The following is a 19,958-nucleotide window of genomic DNA, read 5'->3' on the forward strand; positions in this document are numbered from 1 at the left end:
CCATCGTCGATGCGTCTCCTGATATACTCGGCTGTTCCGGAAGACACTCGATAACCTTCGAGATGTCGTGTAGTGTGCCGATTGTCTCATTCTGGAATGACGGAGAATCAGCTACGTTTTCGGTTTTTACAATATCGTTACGATATCAAAACATAATTTATTTATCAAGGAGCTTAACCCAATATTACGAAAAGAATTGTATAAAAGTTAAAAAAATACAAGATGCACTTAGCCTAACCCATAACTTATACATCAGATTACCATTTAATCTTTACTGTTAAATCTTTACAAGGAAACATAGGTATCACAATATTACAGGTATTTGTAGATAAGATTTATAAAGTTAAGCAGTGAAAATGAGTAATGAGTATTTTAGGTAATAAGATAATTTAAACCTCTCCTGAACCCTAACCAAAGCAGTTCACTCCATGAGAATGCTGATTGGCCAGTATTGTAGAACAGTAGAATGAAATTGCCTGCCTAGTTTGTCTAGGTTGAACATAAAGACCTATTTTATGTAAAAGTAAAGGGCAAAAGTTTATAGAATGAAAAAAATCATCAATCACCTTTAAGTCTTTATTTATGTGACACGTTTCCAGACTTTTAAATTTAAGGATGACTCTAATTGTTAGTAATTAAACTCATTTAAACAATAAACTGTATTTTTCATACGATCAAGAACAATGGGACAAATTAAAATTGCCAAGTATACACAAGAGAATGCGAAGAAAATCATTGCAAAATCTTTCTAGGGATAGCTGTAGATCCCGTAGAAAATATCCAGTTTTAATGATAAATTGTTGGTTGTCTGATCCAACAAAAACAAAAAGGTGCTTCATATGAGGATCCGACACAAGTAACGAGCTTATAGCCTTTATATGGACACCAATAAGTTTATCACCACCTCTAGAGTTTATATTAGTTTCCTCAGGTATGTCCTTCCTATAAACATTATAGTCGTATAGATGTAATTCGCTATCGAAGAAGTCGCTTGTTAATCAAGTCTCATTTAATACAATATGACTATACTCAGATTAAGAAACATTAATCTATCATCAATTTTCATGTCCAATGCGAGTAACACTCTTCATTAAGATGTGGGTGCCTGCCCATTTTACAGCATTTTCATCTTCAATTGCGTATTTTTTTTGGAAAGTTGAATATCACTAAATTACACACTCTTTTCTTGCGTTCTGACATTTTTATTAGACATCATCACCAGAGGAAATTTGTGGAGGAGTATCAGTGTGCATGTACACATTTCCAGGGTTTGATTTGTTCGGTTTTAATATAGTCAAGTGAATAATTATTAAAAAGCCTATTTTCATATTGTTTAGCTTATTTTGCAAATCCCTGAACTCATTGACCAGTTCCAAGATCAAATTAATGTAAGATTTTAATAATTTCAGAAATTTCACTTTCCAAGGACTCAACTCGAGCAGTAATAAGGTAGAAAACTTCTTAGTTTAGGAACACATACCTGACACAGGTAGGTCTATCATTCCTTAAACTCGATTTAATAGGGTTAATGTTTGTATCTCAGTTCAGGTAATCTCGGAGCATTATTTTATACACAATACATTTTTACAGAAGTCACAAGGAAATCCAAAGGCTTCAGTAGGGTTTCTTGCTGGTCCTTTAAAGTTACTTACTACTTTTAAGTACTTTGCACTTAAAACATGTTCCAGACATTTTGAGCTAGGAAAGTATGTTGATTTTGTGAATGTGACGAATGAATGGTTAATTCTAGTTTAAAATATTCAGTATATATAACTATATATCGCCAGGCACAACAATATAAGACAGGCACAACTCTTAAATCATCTGTTTTGTGATATCCGCTATTAAAGTTTTAACACGTATTGAAAGTTTTGTTGTGACCTGTGGTTTAAAGATACAATTCTTATTTTTTTATATGACATAGTTTTACTTGTAAGAAAGTAATCTTCAGTTTTATTTTTTTTTAAATATGATTTTAAAAAAAAATTAAAAAAAAAAATTGTGACAGGGATGTCTTCCAGGGAAAATAAGATTATTAATGTATCGATTTATGTAGAACAACTATAGTTTATCAAGTTCAAAATGACCTATTTTTCAAAAATACGTTCTGTTTATTGATTCTTTTGTAACAAAAAAGAAACTTATATTTAGCACAAATTAAAGATAATCTTTTACAAACAAAACTTAATAAAACATAACAGCATTTCTCTAGAACTCACAAACTAAATTCTTATAGATTCTTATAAAATTCTCCGTAGTAACTGGGAACTATATTTTTTTCCACTAGTGATAGTATTCCTTTTTTTTTCGACTCGGGAATTCCTATCTTATCAGTAAGCCTTGATAAGAACTACTTTATTTATGTTCTCTGTTAAATTCCTGCGCGAAGTAAAGTTTGCCTTTGAAAAAGATTCTTGCTCATAAAATATTTAAAAAAAAAAAGCTTCCAGGCTCATCCTTTCTCACCTCAAAGACTTTAATTTCGGCAGTTTTTACGCTCTCACCATCAATAGTTTTAAACGCATCTTTAAATCCAGTTTTTTGGGCTAAGTCTTTTAGGTCAAAAAAATCATTGTGACTTCTCTCAATAACTTTGTAGAGCTGCCCTTTTTTGGTTCTCTTATAAGGGTAATATATTGATCGGGTACGTATATAGCAGTGCTTTTCTTATAGCTGGTGATTTTCTGCTCAATTACAGAATGCAAGTTCTATCTGCGTCATTTTGTGTATGGCCCTGAAACAAATATTTATGAGTTATTTTATTGATACTTTTTAATTTAGTAACAATTCAAAAAGGAACCTGTTTTTATTTTGTCCAGAACAATAATCTGTGTAAAATATGACATCAATTAATTTATTTTCTTGACCTATTTCATTGGCTCCCCTTTTAGCAGCACCCTCATGCCAGACATAGCAAGAAACATCATTTGTAATTGAATTACCAAAAGTCAAATTATAGAGATTTAATTTAGAAATATACTAAAAAGAAGACGCTTTTCCAGATGGACAAGGTAAAGTAGCTTGTAAGTCATAAGTAATAACATGAGTTCCGGTTTCTTTATCCTTCTCACTTTCTAAACGACTTAAATTTTTTTCTGTCAAGTGAGTCTCATATTTTTCCTGAATTAAGATCTTGCCTTCCTCTGGCGAGTTAGCATATTCAACGCATTGATCGCATTGATCCTTTCTAGGGAAGAAAAATGCAAGATTGAAATTTCGGGTAAACACGTCATAGTAAGTTCGATAAGAGCCATATTTTAACTGTTTGCTCTTACACAGATCCTGTAGATAGTCCTTACATAGTCCCTATAAAGATCGGCAATAGTTTTAGAACCTTCAATATACTCCTTGTCAGTGTTAGCTCTTGTATAGTGACTCGGGACTCTAGGAATTGTGTTTAAGTGGTTTTTAATTCCTTGTATAATCTGAGGATTAACTTTTGGGTGGCTAGTCTTGCCTCTAAATTCTTCTGCTATAGTACCACCAGTTTTACAGGATTTTTGTTTTTCAAGCACAGTTCTAATAGTCCTTGTAGTAATCCCTTAAGTAGACATAAAAAAATGCTTGCAAACTCTACTTTTTGTTTCCTCAAAGCGGAAATAACAAGCGTAATTTAAATCTCGTCGTCTGTTAGAATTTGAGTATTTGGGATTTATAGTGAAAATGCAATAAATCCCCTTTGTCGGTGTAAGTCATTAAGGTTCCAATATTCTTTAAAAATGTTCTTTCGAGATTCTTCAGAGATTTTCTCTTTGCATTTAATCTGCACTTGTCAGTACAAGGAGGTAACATTTTCTTTTCCGCTCGTTCTACCAAGGTTCTTTGTTTGTCTCCATTTTTGTTAGTTACCTTATTGAATGATAACTCCGACCACTATTTCGCAATCGCTTAGCAACGTTTTTTTTTCCAATCAGCAGAGTTTCTAGTTCTTTTTCAGCCTCTTTTCTTAGGAGAATCCATATTGTCAGTTAATGTTGTAGGGGTATTTTCTGTGTCTGATTCTGATGATGATTCTGAAGTTGAAGACGCGTCATAATCAGGATCATTTGAGTGTGAAGAACCAAATGGTTCACTACCGCTGGAGGAACTTTGTGACGAAGTATCTGAATTGTGAATTATTTCAGTTAAAATGTTTCTAGCAGTATTTATTCCGGAAGTACTAGGTACATCATCTACAAAATAAAACAATTCTATTAGTTACCTTCACCTCGTTGGAAGTGAAAACTTTTAATATAAAAAATGTCATGTCTACCTAGTATACTAACAATCTAGGTATTTATTTACCACACGTATTACACAATACACCACATACTATTCACACTCAAATCAAAATGTCATAGCTAGGTGCCAACTCACTCTTCAACTCATCTTGATTCTTATAAAGTTCTCTTCTTGTTTTTCCATTTTCTGGATTTTCCTTATTAATCGTCATTAAAATGAGATGCAGAATTTTGCGCTAGATAGCAAATATCTAGAATTTTATTATTTGTAATTATCATGATTTGTAAGCCAGACATTAATTTAAACAAAACACAGTTAATTAAAAACATAGCTCACCCTGATTAATATCAAAAACCTCTTCCCCTTTTTCTTCTAGATTTTGAATATTTTTACTTGAATCATTGTTATCATTTAGATGACCCAAATCATTTTCCGATTGAAAGTTTTGTTTGAATTATCCAGAAATTCAAACAAAACTTTATGCACGATTAATGTGATAATAATTTATATATTTTTAAAATTTTTGTTTATATCGTTTATGACGCGCATAAAAGTAATTTGCACACACACAAAAACAGTTAATTTGAAAATAGCAAATAAATTAACATTTACAGTTACTTTGATTATTATAGAGTTCATCTCCGTTCGGTTCTTTTTCCAGATTTTGTAAAGTACCTAAATCACACTTATCATTCAATGGAGCTGAAGAATTTTCCGATAAACGGCAAATGTCTAAAATATAAAAGATTAAATTTAATATTAAATATTATTATACAATCTGTATTTAGTTTTAAACTTACCTTGCCTTATTTCAATCTCTTTTTCATTTTCATTTTTATCCTCTTTCATGAACTGCTCTATTTTCCACATAGGCTGATCTATGTTATGTACCTCGACATTATTTTTGGTTAATTTCAAAATTAAAGAAGACCTATTTTGTTTCTGCATCTTGTTTCTAAAAATTTAACGTTATAAGTATTACAAAGTTTTAGGAATCATTAGGTCAAATAAATTTATATAAATTTCTATATTTTGTCACGAAAACTAAATATTTTTCGTTATTTTTGACTATAAACCTGTTATGATTGGTACCAAAGTTTACTTATTTATGGGGAAAGACTGTCACAATTATAATTTATGACGGTTTTCTTTAAAATACTATATAAAATATAAGCTATTTGTGCGACAGACCGGCACAAGACGGTTTTCCTGAATATCGTGAATAAAAAAATTACTTACTTTTGGGGACAAGCTGACACAACTCTAATTGTGACGGTTTTCTCTTAAATAATTTCACAATAATTATTTCTTTTTTGAAAACACACTAGCTTAACACTAATTAGGATGGTCTTTCACGAATAATACTTTTAATAAAACGTTTCTTTTCGATTAATGACGGTCTTCCGCGAAAATGCTTGATGCGTCGATCACGCTAGTCGCGCTCCGCGGAAAATATTCGAAATACACGTATGCCGATTTTTCTGGAAATAACTCTTGCTGTTTTAAGTATAATGACCATAGCAACTTAAAATTCACTATTCTTTGAGTTGTGCCGGTTTTCTTGGAAACAGGCGATATAATATAAAAACAATAAAAAAAATGTAAAAACACTACCAGCTTACCCGTATAGAGTTAATTGATTATTGAAATAAAATTATTTAAATTTTCTACGAGATCAACTTTCTGACAAAAGCTTTATACTTGCAGGAATCTTGTTATAAATAATGACAGCATTGTACAAACTATGCTTGAAATATGTTAAATAATACCTGAAATAATGCATAAAAATCTTACGTTGACATTACGTACTTTATTTCTACATACCAATTTGTTAAACAAATGAAACAAATAAAAATTTTTCATACGAGACCAACCTAACGCGTTAAATTTAAATATAAATCTGCAACAGCTATTTTGAAATGTTTGCAATCTATAAGCTATATAAGCCGTAAATTCATCGATGCAAGGATAATAAAGTACGTCACAATAATTGAGAATAGGCAATATTAAGGATTTGCAAAGCTTGTTTCTCAGATTAAAATTTATTATGCTTTTGCTCATATAAAGAGGTCTTAATGCGTTTTTTACATCTTTGAAGCAATATGAAACTTAAAAGTGTTTTTCAAAAATGAGGCCTAAATTTGTTGCTTTTTCTGTAAATTATATAGTTCTGTTAAACTAATATGTAATTTAAGATTTTCCTGAACATAAGGCAGCCGCTTTCAAATCATTGTTAATTTCCATTGCAGCTTCTTGCAGCTGATTTATTTTAAATGAATGCAGTAATTATGTATCCTCCGCAAAGCCTTGTATTTTACAAGTTTTCTTTACCACATCAAACATATTGTCAATAGAAGCTATAATTTTATCTGTTACATTAGCTAACACTGAAGTAGTATTGAAAGAACTCGTCCATTATCTCCAAGAGACCTACGTAACTAGAGAAAAAAATGAAAACTCCAAACTCTCTTAGTTAGAGTACTTAGCAGGTCATCTAGCTATAAGGTCTGATGATGCTTCATTAGCGAAACATGTCACCTGAATAATTAAAAAGACATTTTGAGACTGAGACTTGGAGTTTTCATTTTTTTCACTGAAGTTGTATTATGATTCTTGTGAAAACCAGATTGGCAAATGCACATTATTTCGTTTTTTTTTTTAAAGTTGTCATAGAGCTTCCGATGTAAATAATTTTCTAAAATTTTTGATAAAGTGGAATAATTGAGATAGGTCTATGCTCTGATTAATTTTCAGGTTAAGTAAATTTGAGTAGGGATCTTATTAAAGAACATTTCCATATGCCTTGAAAATATCTAATTCCTAAATAGCAATATATATAAATATGAGTAATATGACTTGAAATATAATAGGGACAATATTGAATCATTTGCAATTATTTAGTATTGAATTATAAATGCAAATTATGTATAGCTTTTCATAGTTTTTTAGCATTTACAACAGTACTTCTCATTTATTTGTAAAAACTTCATTTTGCCTCACTTTTAGATACTCTAGTTAGCGCTTTATCCCTTTCCTTCATAAGTAGTTTAATATTTGGGGTGCAAATGGTTTTTATATTATTAATGTAATAAATAGAATCCCAATTTGTAGCTTTAATATCCCTATTAAACATTGATAGGTCATTGATATTATAAACATTACAATTGATATTACAGGTTATTGATATTACAAAAATCTCTATAAAAAATTATTTTTTGATGAGAGTTTTACAATCTCAATTATAATTTCACACATTACAGCTCTATGATCTGATATAAGGTAAGCATCTAATGTTGAACAATTTACAGCAGTTGACGTTAATTACAATATTATAGTATAACTTTTTTTCACAGAAATATATGAATATAAATACGTAAGTAAAATCAGAACCAGCAAAACATAACTAATAAGTTATTTTGAGAATGACGTTCACTTACATCCCCTGGAAATAAAGTTTTCTCATCTTAAGCAGTAAAATAGGAAAGCGAGTTATCGAAGTGCTCGTCAAAATTTATTGAAATAACAGTCAAAAATATCACGCAGAAACACTCCAACCCCACCTGCTTGCTCTACCTGTTCGATTTTTACATTTCATATTTGAATTCTTTATTATACACAATACCTTATGCATTTATAGTAGAAGGTTAAAAGAATTTCCCGCAATTTCAACACAAATTTGAATATAAATAACATTTTGAATAACCCGCTATTAATCAAAGTATGCAGGTAGGTACTTGCTGTACATGTGACAACGTTGGCACTATTGGAACAGTTCGTTGCTGCTTGCTGCATGACATTTAACAATTAACATAACATAACCTCAATTTTAACGTCAATTTTACCGCCAAAAGGTTGTTGTAGTTCGGTTAATAAACTTTTTACTCTTTCGAAGTTCTCACTGATTTCTATTTTTACTGTTAATTTATGTCTTTTGTTAACAATTTCTAATCTTTCTTTAACTTTTTAACCCACACAACACAACACATTTAATTAGCAATGTCTCGACGGGTAAGTACTTACTAGCCAGTATGTAAACAATCCCTCAATACAAATGAAAATTTCATTATTCTATGTGTTGTTTATAAAGCTTGATGATGAATCTCCCGCCCCAACTCCACGCTCTAATATGTCATCTCCTGCTCAAGATTTGGAGCCTTTCGAAGATGAGGGGCTCCTGGGTGATATTGATGGTAATATGGAAGAAGACGAAGAAGGAGAGGAGCTGTTTGGAGACAATATGGAAAAGTATGTTTAACTATAATAAACTATTTGAGTACATGAATATAAGCTTCATAAGGTTGAGGTTTATGCAAGGATTTACTGTCTACTGTACATGTTATGAGTACATAGCTGTAGAAATGTAAAGCCCAGTTGAGATCCAAGCAATAAAAGATTTTTACTAAAAAAATAACTAGTAGAAAAACACATTAAATTTTAAATAAATAAATAACATCTTTATTCAAGTATTTCTATATACACATAATGCAAAAACATATAATATATACAATTACATCATATGCATGCCATTCTTCCACTCAACCAACTCGTCCCTATAATTCCAAAAAGCAAAATTCTTGCCAGTAAAAAAGAATATCCTACAGCAAGTGGTAATAGATATACATAAGTTTTCCAAAATATTCTGATACAATACTTTATGCATGTTATATTCATCCATTACTATATAAACTCCAAAGCAAATTTGTTGTTTGTACCTAAAACTTAAATAACCAAAATTTGTATACGTTATATAATAATAATAATAATAATAAACATCTTTTATTTAACAAACAAATAATTTTAAGATTATCATACATACATTTCTATAGGGATATAAGAGAGGCGAAGTCTAGCCATGTGGCTACTCTTACTTAACCTACCTAATCCCTCTGAAGTGAAAATAAAACAATATCATGCAACTTATTAGTGAATAGCTCTTTAAATGTACGCACACATTGTAGAAGAAAAAAAAAGTTACTTAAAGAATTATTATACACAACGACAAACTGTGCAATACAAAAGACCATAATAAAGCTTTATCCAGTAGCAGGTAGAGATTTTCTTTAAAAAGTAGATAGTTATATTTTGAAATAATTTCAAAGCCTAGTCCAGTTCAGCAATACAATGCCAATACCTGTTTATAAATTCTTCAAATATATTATAAGGTTTGTTTATTACACAAGTCAGATACACTTTTCCTGGTTACTCTCCCATTTTTTTAATTTTTTTATTAAGTATTGCCTCAACATGCTTATTTTAAGTGTCTTTTTGTCTTTATATATGAAAAGGATCTTTTATACATAGATGTTTTATGTAACGGGATGGAGAATTTGTTTTTGTTTCTAATATTTTGTCCATGCATGCTTGTCCTTGGCAGAAATTTATTTTTAAGAGTATTTGAGGTGTTAATGGTATTGAGAAGCTTATGCACAAAATTTGAAAGATGTAGGTTTCTACAGCTTTCCATATTTAGCCAGTTAGATTCTACAATTTTATGAGTAATATGGTCATGCTTCCTGATTCCATATATCAATCAACAGCATGCATTCTGTACCCTTTGTATTTTTTGTTTATTGAGAGCTGTAAGACATGGACCGTATATAAAGTCACCATAGTTAAAATGTGAGAGTACTAATGTGTCACATAAACTTTTTTTCAATGAGTAGTTAAGAATGTGCTGATTATTATATAATAATTTCAGCACACAGAAGCTTTTTCTTGTTATATTCTGAATGTGTGCACTAAATCTGAGATCTTCGTCGATAGTTAAGCCAAGATTTTTTGCGCTGGATACAAATTTTAATGTAGTATCATTTATTTTTAATTTTAAGTTGTTTTTAATAGAGTTTCTTTTCATTTTGCTGCCAATGTAAGTTTAGTCAGAATGTAAGTTTAGGTTATGTTCAGCAGATAATTCTTTAATTACCTTAAGATCAACGTTTATTTTATCGACCATTTCTTGCGATTTGTTATAATCAAAAGAGACATAGATTTGTGTGTTATCCGCGTATGCTTGTGTTTTACAGTATTTAGGTGCGAGATTTATATCAATGGTGTAAATAATAAATAGAAGGGGTGATGGGCACACCCGACAGAACATTAAATGCATTCGACGTAATATTGTTATAGACCACCTTTTGCGACCGTTTGCTTAGAAATGAATTAATTAATTGAACAGAGTCCGCGTCGAACCCATAATATTTTAGCTTAGCTAATAGGAGACGGTGATCCAGAGTATCAAAGGCCTTGGAGAAGTCTAGGAGTACCAAAATATGTAGCCTTCATCGCAGGCCCTGAATATATCATCAAGCACAAATGCTAAAGCAGATACTGTGCTAAAATTCTCTCGAAATCCACATTGATTATCAGGCAGGATTTTATTAACAGTAAAATAAGTGAATATTTGGTTATAAAGGATTCACTCAACAATTTTTGACAGGGTGGGAAGAATACTTATGATCCTCAACTCAGAAAAATGGGAGGGCTGACTGTTCTTTGGTAGTGGGATTCCCAGAGCAGTTTTCCAGATTGTTGAGACTTGTTTTTTCTCTATGGACGTGTTAACAATGCGTAAAATTATGTGATCTATTAAAGGGCTACATATTTTTAGCATTTTTGCATTTATTTGATCTGTACCAACAGCGTTAGTTCGGATGTTATGTAGAGCGGAGTGTATTTCATCTATTGTAGCTAAAGAAAATTTGAAGTTTATTTCTGGGTTGAATATATGGGTGTTATAATATAAAATTTGATTATTTGAGGGATTTGATATGGATTGCAAAAAGGATGTAAAATAACTATTAATTTCATTAGGATTTGAGTGGTTACTTGATATAATGTGTTTTTTTTTGTGAGCGAACATTTAAAGCTTGAAGAGTTTTCCAGAGTTTAGCTGTATTGTTTAATTGAGAAGTATTTATAATATATCTCTTTTTTGCAGCTCTAGTGGCAGATAATGTCTGGTTACGAATATTTTTATAGAGTAAATGGTCAGCGTCCGATCTAGTTTTTCTATACTTTTGCCAACTTTTATCTCTCAATACTTTTAGGTGACGAATTTTATCATTTAACCAAGGAGCTTTTGGTTTTGTTGCTCGGACCTCTATTATGGGAGCATGTTTATCAGAAAGTTCTATAATGAAATGGTTGAAAAGTTCTAGTTTACATATTTTAAAGGTCATTTTAAAATTTAGTTGATTAAAATTTCTAAATGATCTAAAAGAGAATATTCTAGAAGGTGCCTTTTTAATATTAAGAGACATATTAAGATATACTAAATTATGGTAAGAAATTGCATTTGAAGATATCGTTCCACATTGTTTTACTATGTCAAAATTATTGATAAATATAGGATCAATAAGAGTGCTTGAGGTAACTTATTATATAAGTTACAATTAAAAACAATTATAAGCTTTTTTGAGAAAAAGAAGTTGTCGAGCAATTATGCAATTCTCTGTATAGAGTCAAATTAAATTTATACAAATTATTACAATTCAGCCAATTTTTTTATATTTTCGGGTACATGATCTAATTTTCTCAATTTGTAAACATATCTGTATTTTTTGTTTTTGAAATATTTAGTCTTAGTCCAGCCAATTTTTGATTCTTGGAATACCTCTACTATAGCTGAGTTTCTCACATCCTCCTAAGAGTTTCTGGAAAACACTATTGTAGAATAAGAGATTACAGTTCTGCTCATCAGTTATATATTTTTCAATTAAAGTATGCTTTATTGTTCTATAACATTTAAGTTAACAAAGCTCATACCTAGATCTAACTAAAAATTAAAGACCTAAATAGTTTGAAAGAAAAAGTGGTAGTTACCACACAGTACATACCACATCTAGAACATCTACTAACAAGCTTTTGTTAACAAGTAATTCAAAATCTGTGATTTAATTATTCCTGAATATCCTAATAGACTCGCAACAACAAACCCCAATTAAAGAATTTTTGACTTTTGTTCTAAAATTCTTTAATTGAGAATTCCATCTCCATTTACAGGCAGATGATTGAAAACTAGTCAACCATTAAGTTTTGGGAATAGGAAGTGCCACCCTAAGTGTTTGTCTTATGGAATAGATGGAGGAATCTCCTTAAGCAATTACTATACTTTTTATGAACTAAAGTTACTGTTTCAAGTATATACAGGCAAGGTGGGGTTAGAATTTTTTTTTAATTGTCTTTCTTGAATCTCTCACTTTGGCTTTAATCATGTACTTAATTTAACCACAAGTACTGTATACATTAGCTGTTTAGCACAAGAACCATAAAAATGTATACCATAACATAAATGGGAGTCTATAAATGTTATAAATCTATAAATATGATTGTTATGTTAAACCAGCTGAATGACTGTATTGAAAAGTTCAATATGATTTGTAAACCTAGAAATTTACTTTCAATTATACTGACTAAAATTTGATTTTCTAGATAAAAAAGGTATAAATATTCCTGGTTTAAAATTTACTACTTAAAACCAGAACTATTCAGGTCCATAATGTTATTCACATACAATAAAAATTAAATAGATCCCAGAACTGATCCTTGAGGTGCACCAGTATATTTGTCATCTAACAAGAGAATGATATACAATCTCCAGCCACCTTAATGACTTAATAGCTAAACAAAACTTCATATAGTTTACAGAAAACTATTTTCTAAACTACTCTTAACATCAAAAGCTATGTATTTGAAAAGGCTCTTTAATCAAAGCTATAAAAGTCCAAAAGAAACATGGACCACAATAAAACATGCCATAAATGAAATAACTAGTAAACCGAAAATGTGTAGAGTTGTAAAAATCAGATCTCCCCTACTTGTAGAGGGTGATATCGCTGAAGAGCTTAATAGATATATTCAGGCACAATAGTTGTCTGGAAAAATAACAAAAGTACAAAATAACCTTACAGTGCAAAATACCTCGGATATCTTATTTTTAACATCTTTATTATTATCTAAACCTTTTAATATCATTCGCTCTCTAAAAAGCACTTAATCAAATATTGACGACGCAGTTTCTAACAACATAATAACACATTTTGTCTGTCTTCAAAGACATGAATGTTTGGTTGTTGGTACTTGGCCAACATAATAATATATTAAGAGTGTTAATTTAAAAATGATAAAAGCATTAATTTTACTAAATTGTTCTCTCTATAATTATAAAATGTGTATATTTATAGGTGCATAGGCACATTTTTTATAGTTAATTGTGCACCTATCTACATAAAACTTACATGATTTCTTGAAATGAAAGCTTATTATTTATTTATTATAAGTTTCCTCTATTCCTAGCGTCTATACCTCTATTCATGTATAAAATTTTTCAATATAATTCCCAACACAATTAGGTCACAGAAAATATAGCATATTTTCAAAAAAAGTCATTATAGACTTACTAAGTCTGTTTTTTACTAATTGGTAAGTATTAATTAAAGTTTTATGCCAATATTTTATACAGGAGTTTGTCACATCTTTATCTCTAAATTTTTCTGTAGGGTCTGTAACCTACTTATTTTGAAAATAAATTTCTTAAATATAATTTTATAGAATAAATATTGAATCTTACCAAACCTTTACTAACTCATTTACAACTCCAGCGACTACCGTGCTATGCCTCACTTAGACAGATATGATGAACGTCTTTTGGATGAAGACGATTACGATGCAATGTCCATTGAGGACAGATTGGCAGCAGAAGCGGAACTTAGGCAAAGAGATAGAGAGATGGGGATCCTCAGGAGGGACGATCGAGAGTTATTATATGATAGGGAGGACGAGGAGGATCCGAGGAACAAAAGACGCAGGGCTGAAAAAGCTGCTGCTGGTGAAATGGATGATCAGGTATGAAATACAAGGTTTCTTTATTATGAATATTTTCAATGATTTTCTCTGAAACTTATTTTTAGGAAATGATTGAATCTATTGAAAACCTTGAAGATACAAAAGGCTACTCCATAAAAGACTGGGTTGTCATGATGGGTCCTAGGACAGAAATCGCTAATCGTTTTAAAAACTTTTTAAGAACTTACGTTAATAGTAAAGGCCAATATATTTATAAAGAAAAAATTAGGAGAATGTGTGAGCACAATCAGGTTTGTTTGAACTAGACTAGATTTTTTTTTTAATCTATAATCTATATTCTTTCAGTCAAGTTTCACAGTTGAATTTCCAAATTTAGCCAATAAAGAGCATGTATTGGCCTATTTTTTACCAGAAGCACCCTTTCAAATGTTGGAAATCTTTGATGAGGTGGCCAAAGATATTGTTTTGTCTATGTACCCCAGTTATGACAGGGTAACCAATGAGATTCACATAAGGATATCAGATTTGCCCCTTATTGAAGAGCTTAGAACTTTTAGGTAATAATTATGTAAAAATATTATTTCTTTATTAAATTTCATTGGTAATTTTCAGAAAATTGCATGTGAATCAATTAGTAAGGACTCTGGGAGTGGTAACGGCAACCACGGGGGTTTTACCGCAATTATCTCTGGTTAAATTCGATTGTATGTCTTGTGGTTTTGTTTTGGGACCTTTCCAACAGACTCAAGATATGGAAGTTCAACCTAAGACGTGTCCCGAGTGTCAAAGTGGCGGACCATTTTCGGTAAGTTTAAATCATTTACTAACTTTATATATTTTTTTAAACTCTAATATGTTTAAGAAACTATTAGAAAAAATGAAAAGTTTTGATGTTAAACTTTGAAGTATATTTTAAACTAACGTGAGACTGACTCAGGTATTCCAATATGTCTTTTATAATCTCTGAAAATAGATAAATCACAAAGTTCTATTAAATTCCTGGCTGCGCTTGTAAGATTATGTTTAATATGTCCACGTTCAGTTTTACTAAAATATGCATTTTTCTACAGTTGAAGATAGTGAATTTTCCTATCGAAAGTTACCTTGGGAAATAGAAAAAGCACATTTGGTGACACATTATGCTTACAAATGTAGCGAGGGGCATATATTTCCTTAAAGATCCTTGCTCCACATCAGTATAAAAAAAATAAGACTATCAGATTCTTTAGTCTTAAAGTGAGTTTAACCATTGCGACATTTTAGATGGAAAACTACAAAAAATGTATTATTTTTAATAAAATTAATAATTTCTTATTTAACCGATAGGCAGCAATATGTTGAAGTCCGAGGTGCAAAGTCTAATATTTATACTAGTACCTCTGGGGTTCCCCAAGGATCCAATTTGGGACCCCTTTTGTTTTTAATTGCTATAAATGCCATATTGTATGCTATAGGTAATTCGAGGGCCTTATGTTTTGCTGATGACTTTAAAATGTATATGGAAATTAGTACACTAGAGGATTGTCATGTTTTGCAAAGAAATTTACAAAGTGTTGTAGACTGGTGTAACTTAAATGATTTTAATATTAATGTATAATAAAAATGTGTTTAAATATGAGTATAGCATTAATGGTACACCAGTACAAGACTGTAAGCATGAGAAAGACTTGGGTATTATTGTGGACTGTAATTGTGAGTTTGTAAATAAAGAACATAGACAATGGGATTTATCGTCAGGTCTACCAAGGGTTTTAGTGTTGAGTGTTGTCTGAAATGTTTTGACAGTCTGGTGTTGCCAGTATTAGCTATATTCGAGTGAACGCTGGTTCTGGTTTCGGTTAACCGAAGTGATACCAACCGCATTCGTTTTACATTTAATGACGTCATTGTTTACTTTTGGTCTGTCATATCTCGAACCAGACCGGCGAGGTAGTTATCCGATTTGGTTTGGATTTGTTTGTAAACACGAGATAAAAAACAAAATTGTTTTTATTGATAACATTTTTTTATTTGAACTTGAATATACAATAATAAGATCCTAGAGGGTAGTAATAATTAAGCAGTATTTATATTAAATGAGATAAAATGGAAAATGTACACTTTTTAATTAACGATAAGTCCATATATATAGAGGCTGATATTTCTACTTGCCATTTACTTCTTACTAGTAGGTTTTTTGGTATTTCTTTTCTACTAATGTAAATAAAAACTACATGCATCATATTACTTTCGGTTACTACACTGCAGAAATAAATGCAGGGCCTTTATTACTTAATCATTTATTTAATAGCCCTTTAAATTATTAGGTATTTTGTTTTTAATTTTTAGATGATGATTATACACTTGACTATTTAAGACAGGTGGCTATAGCTATGTCTTTTACACTTGCAGGGCTGGTAAAATCTCACTCCATACCTACTATAATATAAAAGAGGATTAGTAATACTCAGAGAACATTAATAGATGTAGACTTACCTAAGTACCTATATTAATTGAACAGTAATATCTGCTACAATCTTCTAGAGTCTAAAATATATAGCGTTATAGAGGAAGGTACCCCAATCTGACCAGCAATTTTAATTTTTTTTCTGGGGGGAAAAGTAGAAAAGTGTAAAGCAAACACCACCAAACCGAAGCAAAAAAATAAACAAGAACCCACAGAACACAAATATAGCAAGAACCATAACCAATAAAAAAAAACAGCAGAACCATTGCATTCGGGTGGTTTGGTATTGGTTATGCGTTGACGTCATTATTTGTAACCAAATACGTCAAATATTCTGTTAATAGCGTCAAATAGCTGTCAACCAGAACCGGCGTTGAATCGAATACAGCTATTGGAGTACGGTAGCATTTTATGGCCACCACAATATGAGGTGTGGACTAAAACTAGAATGTGTACAACGTAAATTTCTGAAATACATGTTTTTTAAAAAGTATGTATATTATCCAAGTCAGGGCTATAACCATTTTTTGTTATTGCAGGAATTTAATAGGCTCTCCTTGGAAAATAGACACCAAAAAATTTGCCTTGTGTATATGTATAAAATCTTAACAAATAAAATTAACTCTCCAGACATATTTTCAATGCTTGCATTTTTTGTCAATGCTGGGAACACTAGACAAAGAAAGGCTTTTAAGTTAGATTTTCCAAGGACAAATATTTTTGAACGCTCACCAATATATAAAATGTGCAATTCTTTTAATATTAATGCTAGTGACTTTGACATAGATTTGATAAGCTTAGGAAGTTTTACTAGAATTATAAATATTGTATGCTTCTCAGATGCAGGATTTAAATAGTTTATAACGTGAGTTCCTGTGGTAGTAGGTATTTAGATAATTTTCTAATAAAGAGCTATGTAGGATTTTGTATTGTTTACTTAGTCCCTCTGATTATTTTGAATTTATTAGTTATAGGTAATTTCGGTATCTGTAATTGGCTATTTGGATGTTGATGTTGTTCAAAAACTAAATATATATAAATATATTTTGACTTAATTGCACCTAAAATTATAGGAAAAGGCGTAAAATGTGTGTATTTCCAACCAATATTAATTTTTGATAACTTATATTATTTCAAAAAATGTACTCATTATCGCAAAACAGCATTATAGGAATGCTTTCTGTCACATCATAGTGTTGCAACTAGACTCTCTTTTTCCATAATTTTAAGTGCGGTTTTCAGAAAAGTTGGGCTAGGTTGGGTTTATAATTCCAGATACCATTAAAATGTATAAATGTCGAAATTAGTTTCTTTGTTCTTCTTTTTTTTGGAAAAAATCTACTTGACAATTCGCTACTTCGCCATTGGTATATTATTTCCGGTCAAATTACACACATCTTAGGTGTTCTGCCCATAATTTTAGGTCCGATTTGCGGAAAAGTTTTCGAAACTAGACCTTATACGAAAATTAAACATATTAATTCGTTTTTCTTATAAATAAACTGCTTATCGCTATTTTAATTAAACGGTCGAGAAGAACCAAAATTTAACATAAATTGGCTGTAAATTTACCTAAATATCCCCTTGACCCTGGATAGACCTTGCAACAGACATAGCTCTTAAAAGTATCTGACAGAAAAAGCCTACCTTGAAGAGTTTTATGCTTAATGTTTTGTAGAGTCTACAGTGTAAGTTTTTGTATGTATAGATTTTGATTTTCGTCCTTTTTATGTATACATTTCTCTTTTTTACTGTTTTTATTCTGTTTTTTTTCTCTTTTTTTCTCATGAACAAATATTTGTTCATAACCATAAAACTTATCTTGATTTGATTTGAGTTGATACAATTGGTTACATACTCAGAGGTCGATCTAAAAGAATTAAACAATATACACAATTATAAAAAAGCAATATTAAAGTGTTTTGTTACAAACCTATTAATAAGACAATAACCTACAGCTTTTGAACTCATGTCTACTGAAGCCTATAACATAAATTGTTTCATCCTAGATTTGATACCGTAAAGTGGGGCTACTTTGTGACAATTTTTTAGGTTTTTTGATGATAAATCATGTAAACTTGCAAATAATATTATTTTAGATATATCAACTTATCGTTTCATATTTGTTCTACATGAGATTGATGGTTATCTATTAAAACCAAAACTTTATTTTCAATTGAACTGTCGGTATGTTTTTGAAAGTGTCTTGGGTATAGCAAGAATTCATCTTCTTGCATCCATCCACTAGCATTTTCTGCTACAATGCACCCAGGTGGACCGTCACGAACGAAATGATCCTGATATCTTAATCTTGGAAAGATAAAGATTGGTGGGATGCTATTTCCATTTGCATTTACCGCTATTGCCACTATAACCAAAGTGCCACGTTCTCCTGATGTAAGTGCCCCTACCTGTTTGCGTCCCTTTTCTGCTACGATTTTAGCAGGTTTTTGTACCGTCGTAACACCGGTTTCGTCTATATTATAAATGTCCTTCGCTTAGAATTTATATCTGTCTATTACCGTGGCACGATTGTCAAAGAAAAGTTGTACATTTGTTGGGTTAAAACTGGTCGCTCTTGAAAGGCTTGTAGCCTGGGGACAACGGATTGATAGTTCAGGATTACGTTTCATAAACCCGAAAAACCAATCTTCTCCTGCCAATGAGTTTTTAGTCCATGTATTCGGCATATTCAATGCATATTTTACGGCTATTTGGCAGGCCAGTTTACGTATTTCTTTTGGCGATAGGCCGTAAAATATTTGAGATGCCTTTATTATGTATTTAACAATGGATTTTTCCTGCTCAACGTTAAATACTCGTCGTACGCACCTATATCCCATTGTTACAGTTTCAGTAGACCCTTGTTCAATAGTTTCTTTCTTTTTCTTAATAAATCTGCCTAATGTAACATGATTCAGTTCAAACAAATCTGCCGCAGACCTTACGGATGCTCCATTTTCAATAACCTCCCTATACGCATTTTCGTAAACCAAGTTGGATTTGGTACCTCTATTTGTTTTCCTGACCCTTTCACGTCGCATTCTATAACAAAATAATAGCCCTCAGAGAGTTTGTTACAATCAGTTAATCAGTTTACGCTTAAATAATACCAAAAGCCTTCTATAAATTATGTTTCAACCGTCCCCGTAAAATTATTTACATCTTGTTTGAATTGTCCCCTTCAGGTTTTTTTTAGCAAAATATTATTTTTCTTTGAACTCTTTAACTAAAACTAACAAGTTTAGGCTGCTAAACCTAAGCAAAAACATAAAAAAATTGATTAAAAACAAAAAAGTGGTGTACTTACACTTAAATTTCTTGTTTCCACACTTTTTAGATGAAATGTAAAGATTACTTTGTTGACATAAAATAAGAGAGCCGAGCGCAAACACACCCACTTTGCTCAACTGCTAGTTTCACACTGTCGAGCAGAAATGTGGAATTAGTCAAGCGTTGTGAGGCTGTGTACACGAGTTTTTACCTT

General features: G+C 31.0%; 1 protein-coding gene across 1 annotated transcript in view; it reads left to right on the plus strand.

The window, feature by feature from the left end:
• The first annotated feature begins 8,048 nt into the window (after positions 1–8,048).
• The window catches only part of LOC126744785 (DNA replication licensing factor Mcm2), a 34,952-nt gene continuing 23,042 nt past the window's right edge, over positions 8,049–19,958 (plus strand). The window contains exons 1-6 of the mRNA XM_050452337.1: positions 8,049–8,229; positions 8,309–8,466; positions 13,821–14,064; positions 14,130–14,315; positions 14,371–14,582; positions 14,638–14,830. Of these exons, the coding sequence (XP_050308294.1) occupies positions 8,218–8,229; positions 8,309–8,466; positions 13,821–14,064; positions 14,130–14,315; positions 14,371–14,582; positions 14,638–14,830 (1,005 nt within the window). The 5' untranslated portion in view covers positions 8,049–8,217. The remainder of the gene's footprint in view (positions 8,230–8,308; positions 8,467–13,820; positions 14,065–14,129; positions 14,316–14,370; positions 14,583–14,637; positions 14,831–19,958) is intronic.

The sequence above is a fragment of the Anthonomus grandis genome, chromosome 14 (genome assembly GCF_022605725.1).
Source record: "Anthonomus grandis grandis chromosome 14, icAntGran1.3, whole genome shotgun sequence".
Lineage (NCBI taxonomy): Eukaryota > Metazoa > Arthropoda > Insecta > Coleoptera > Curculionidae > Anthonomus > Anthonomus grandis.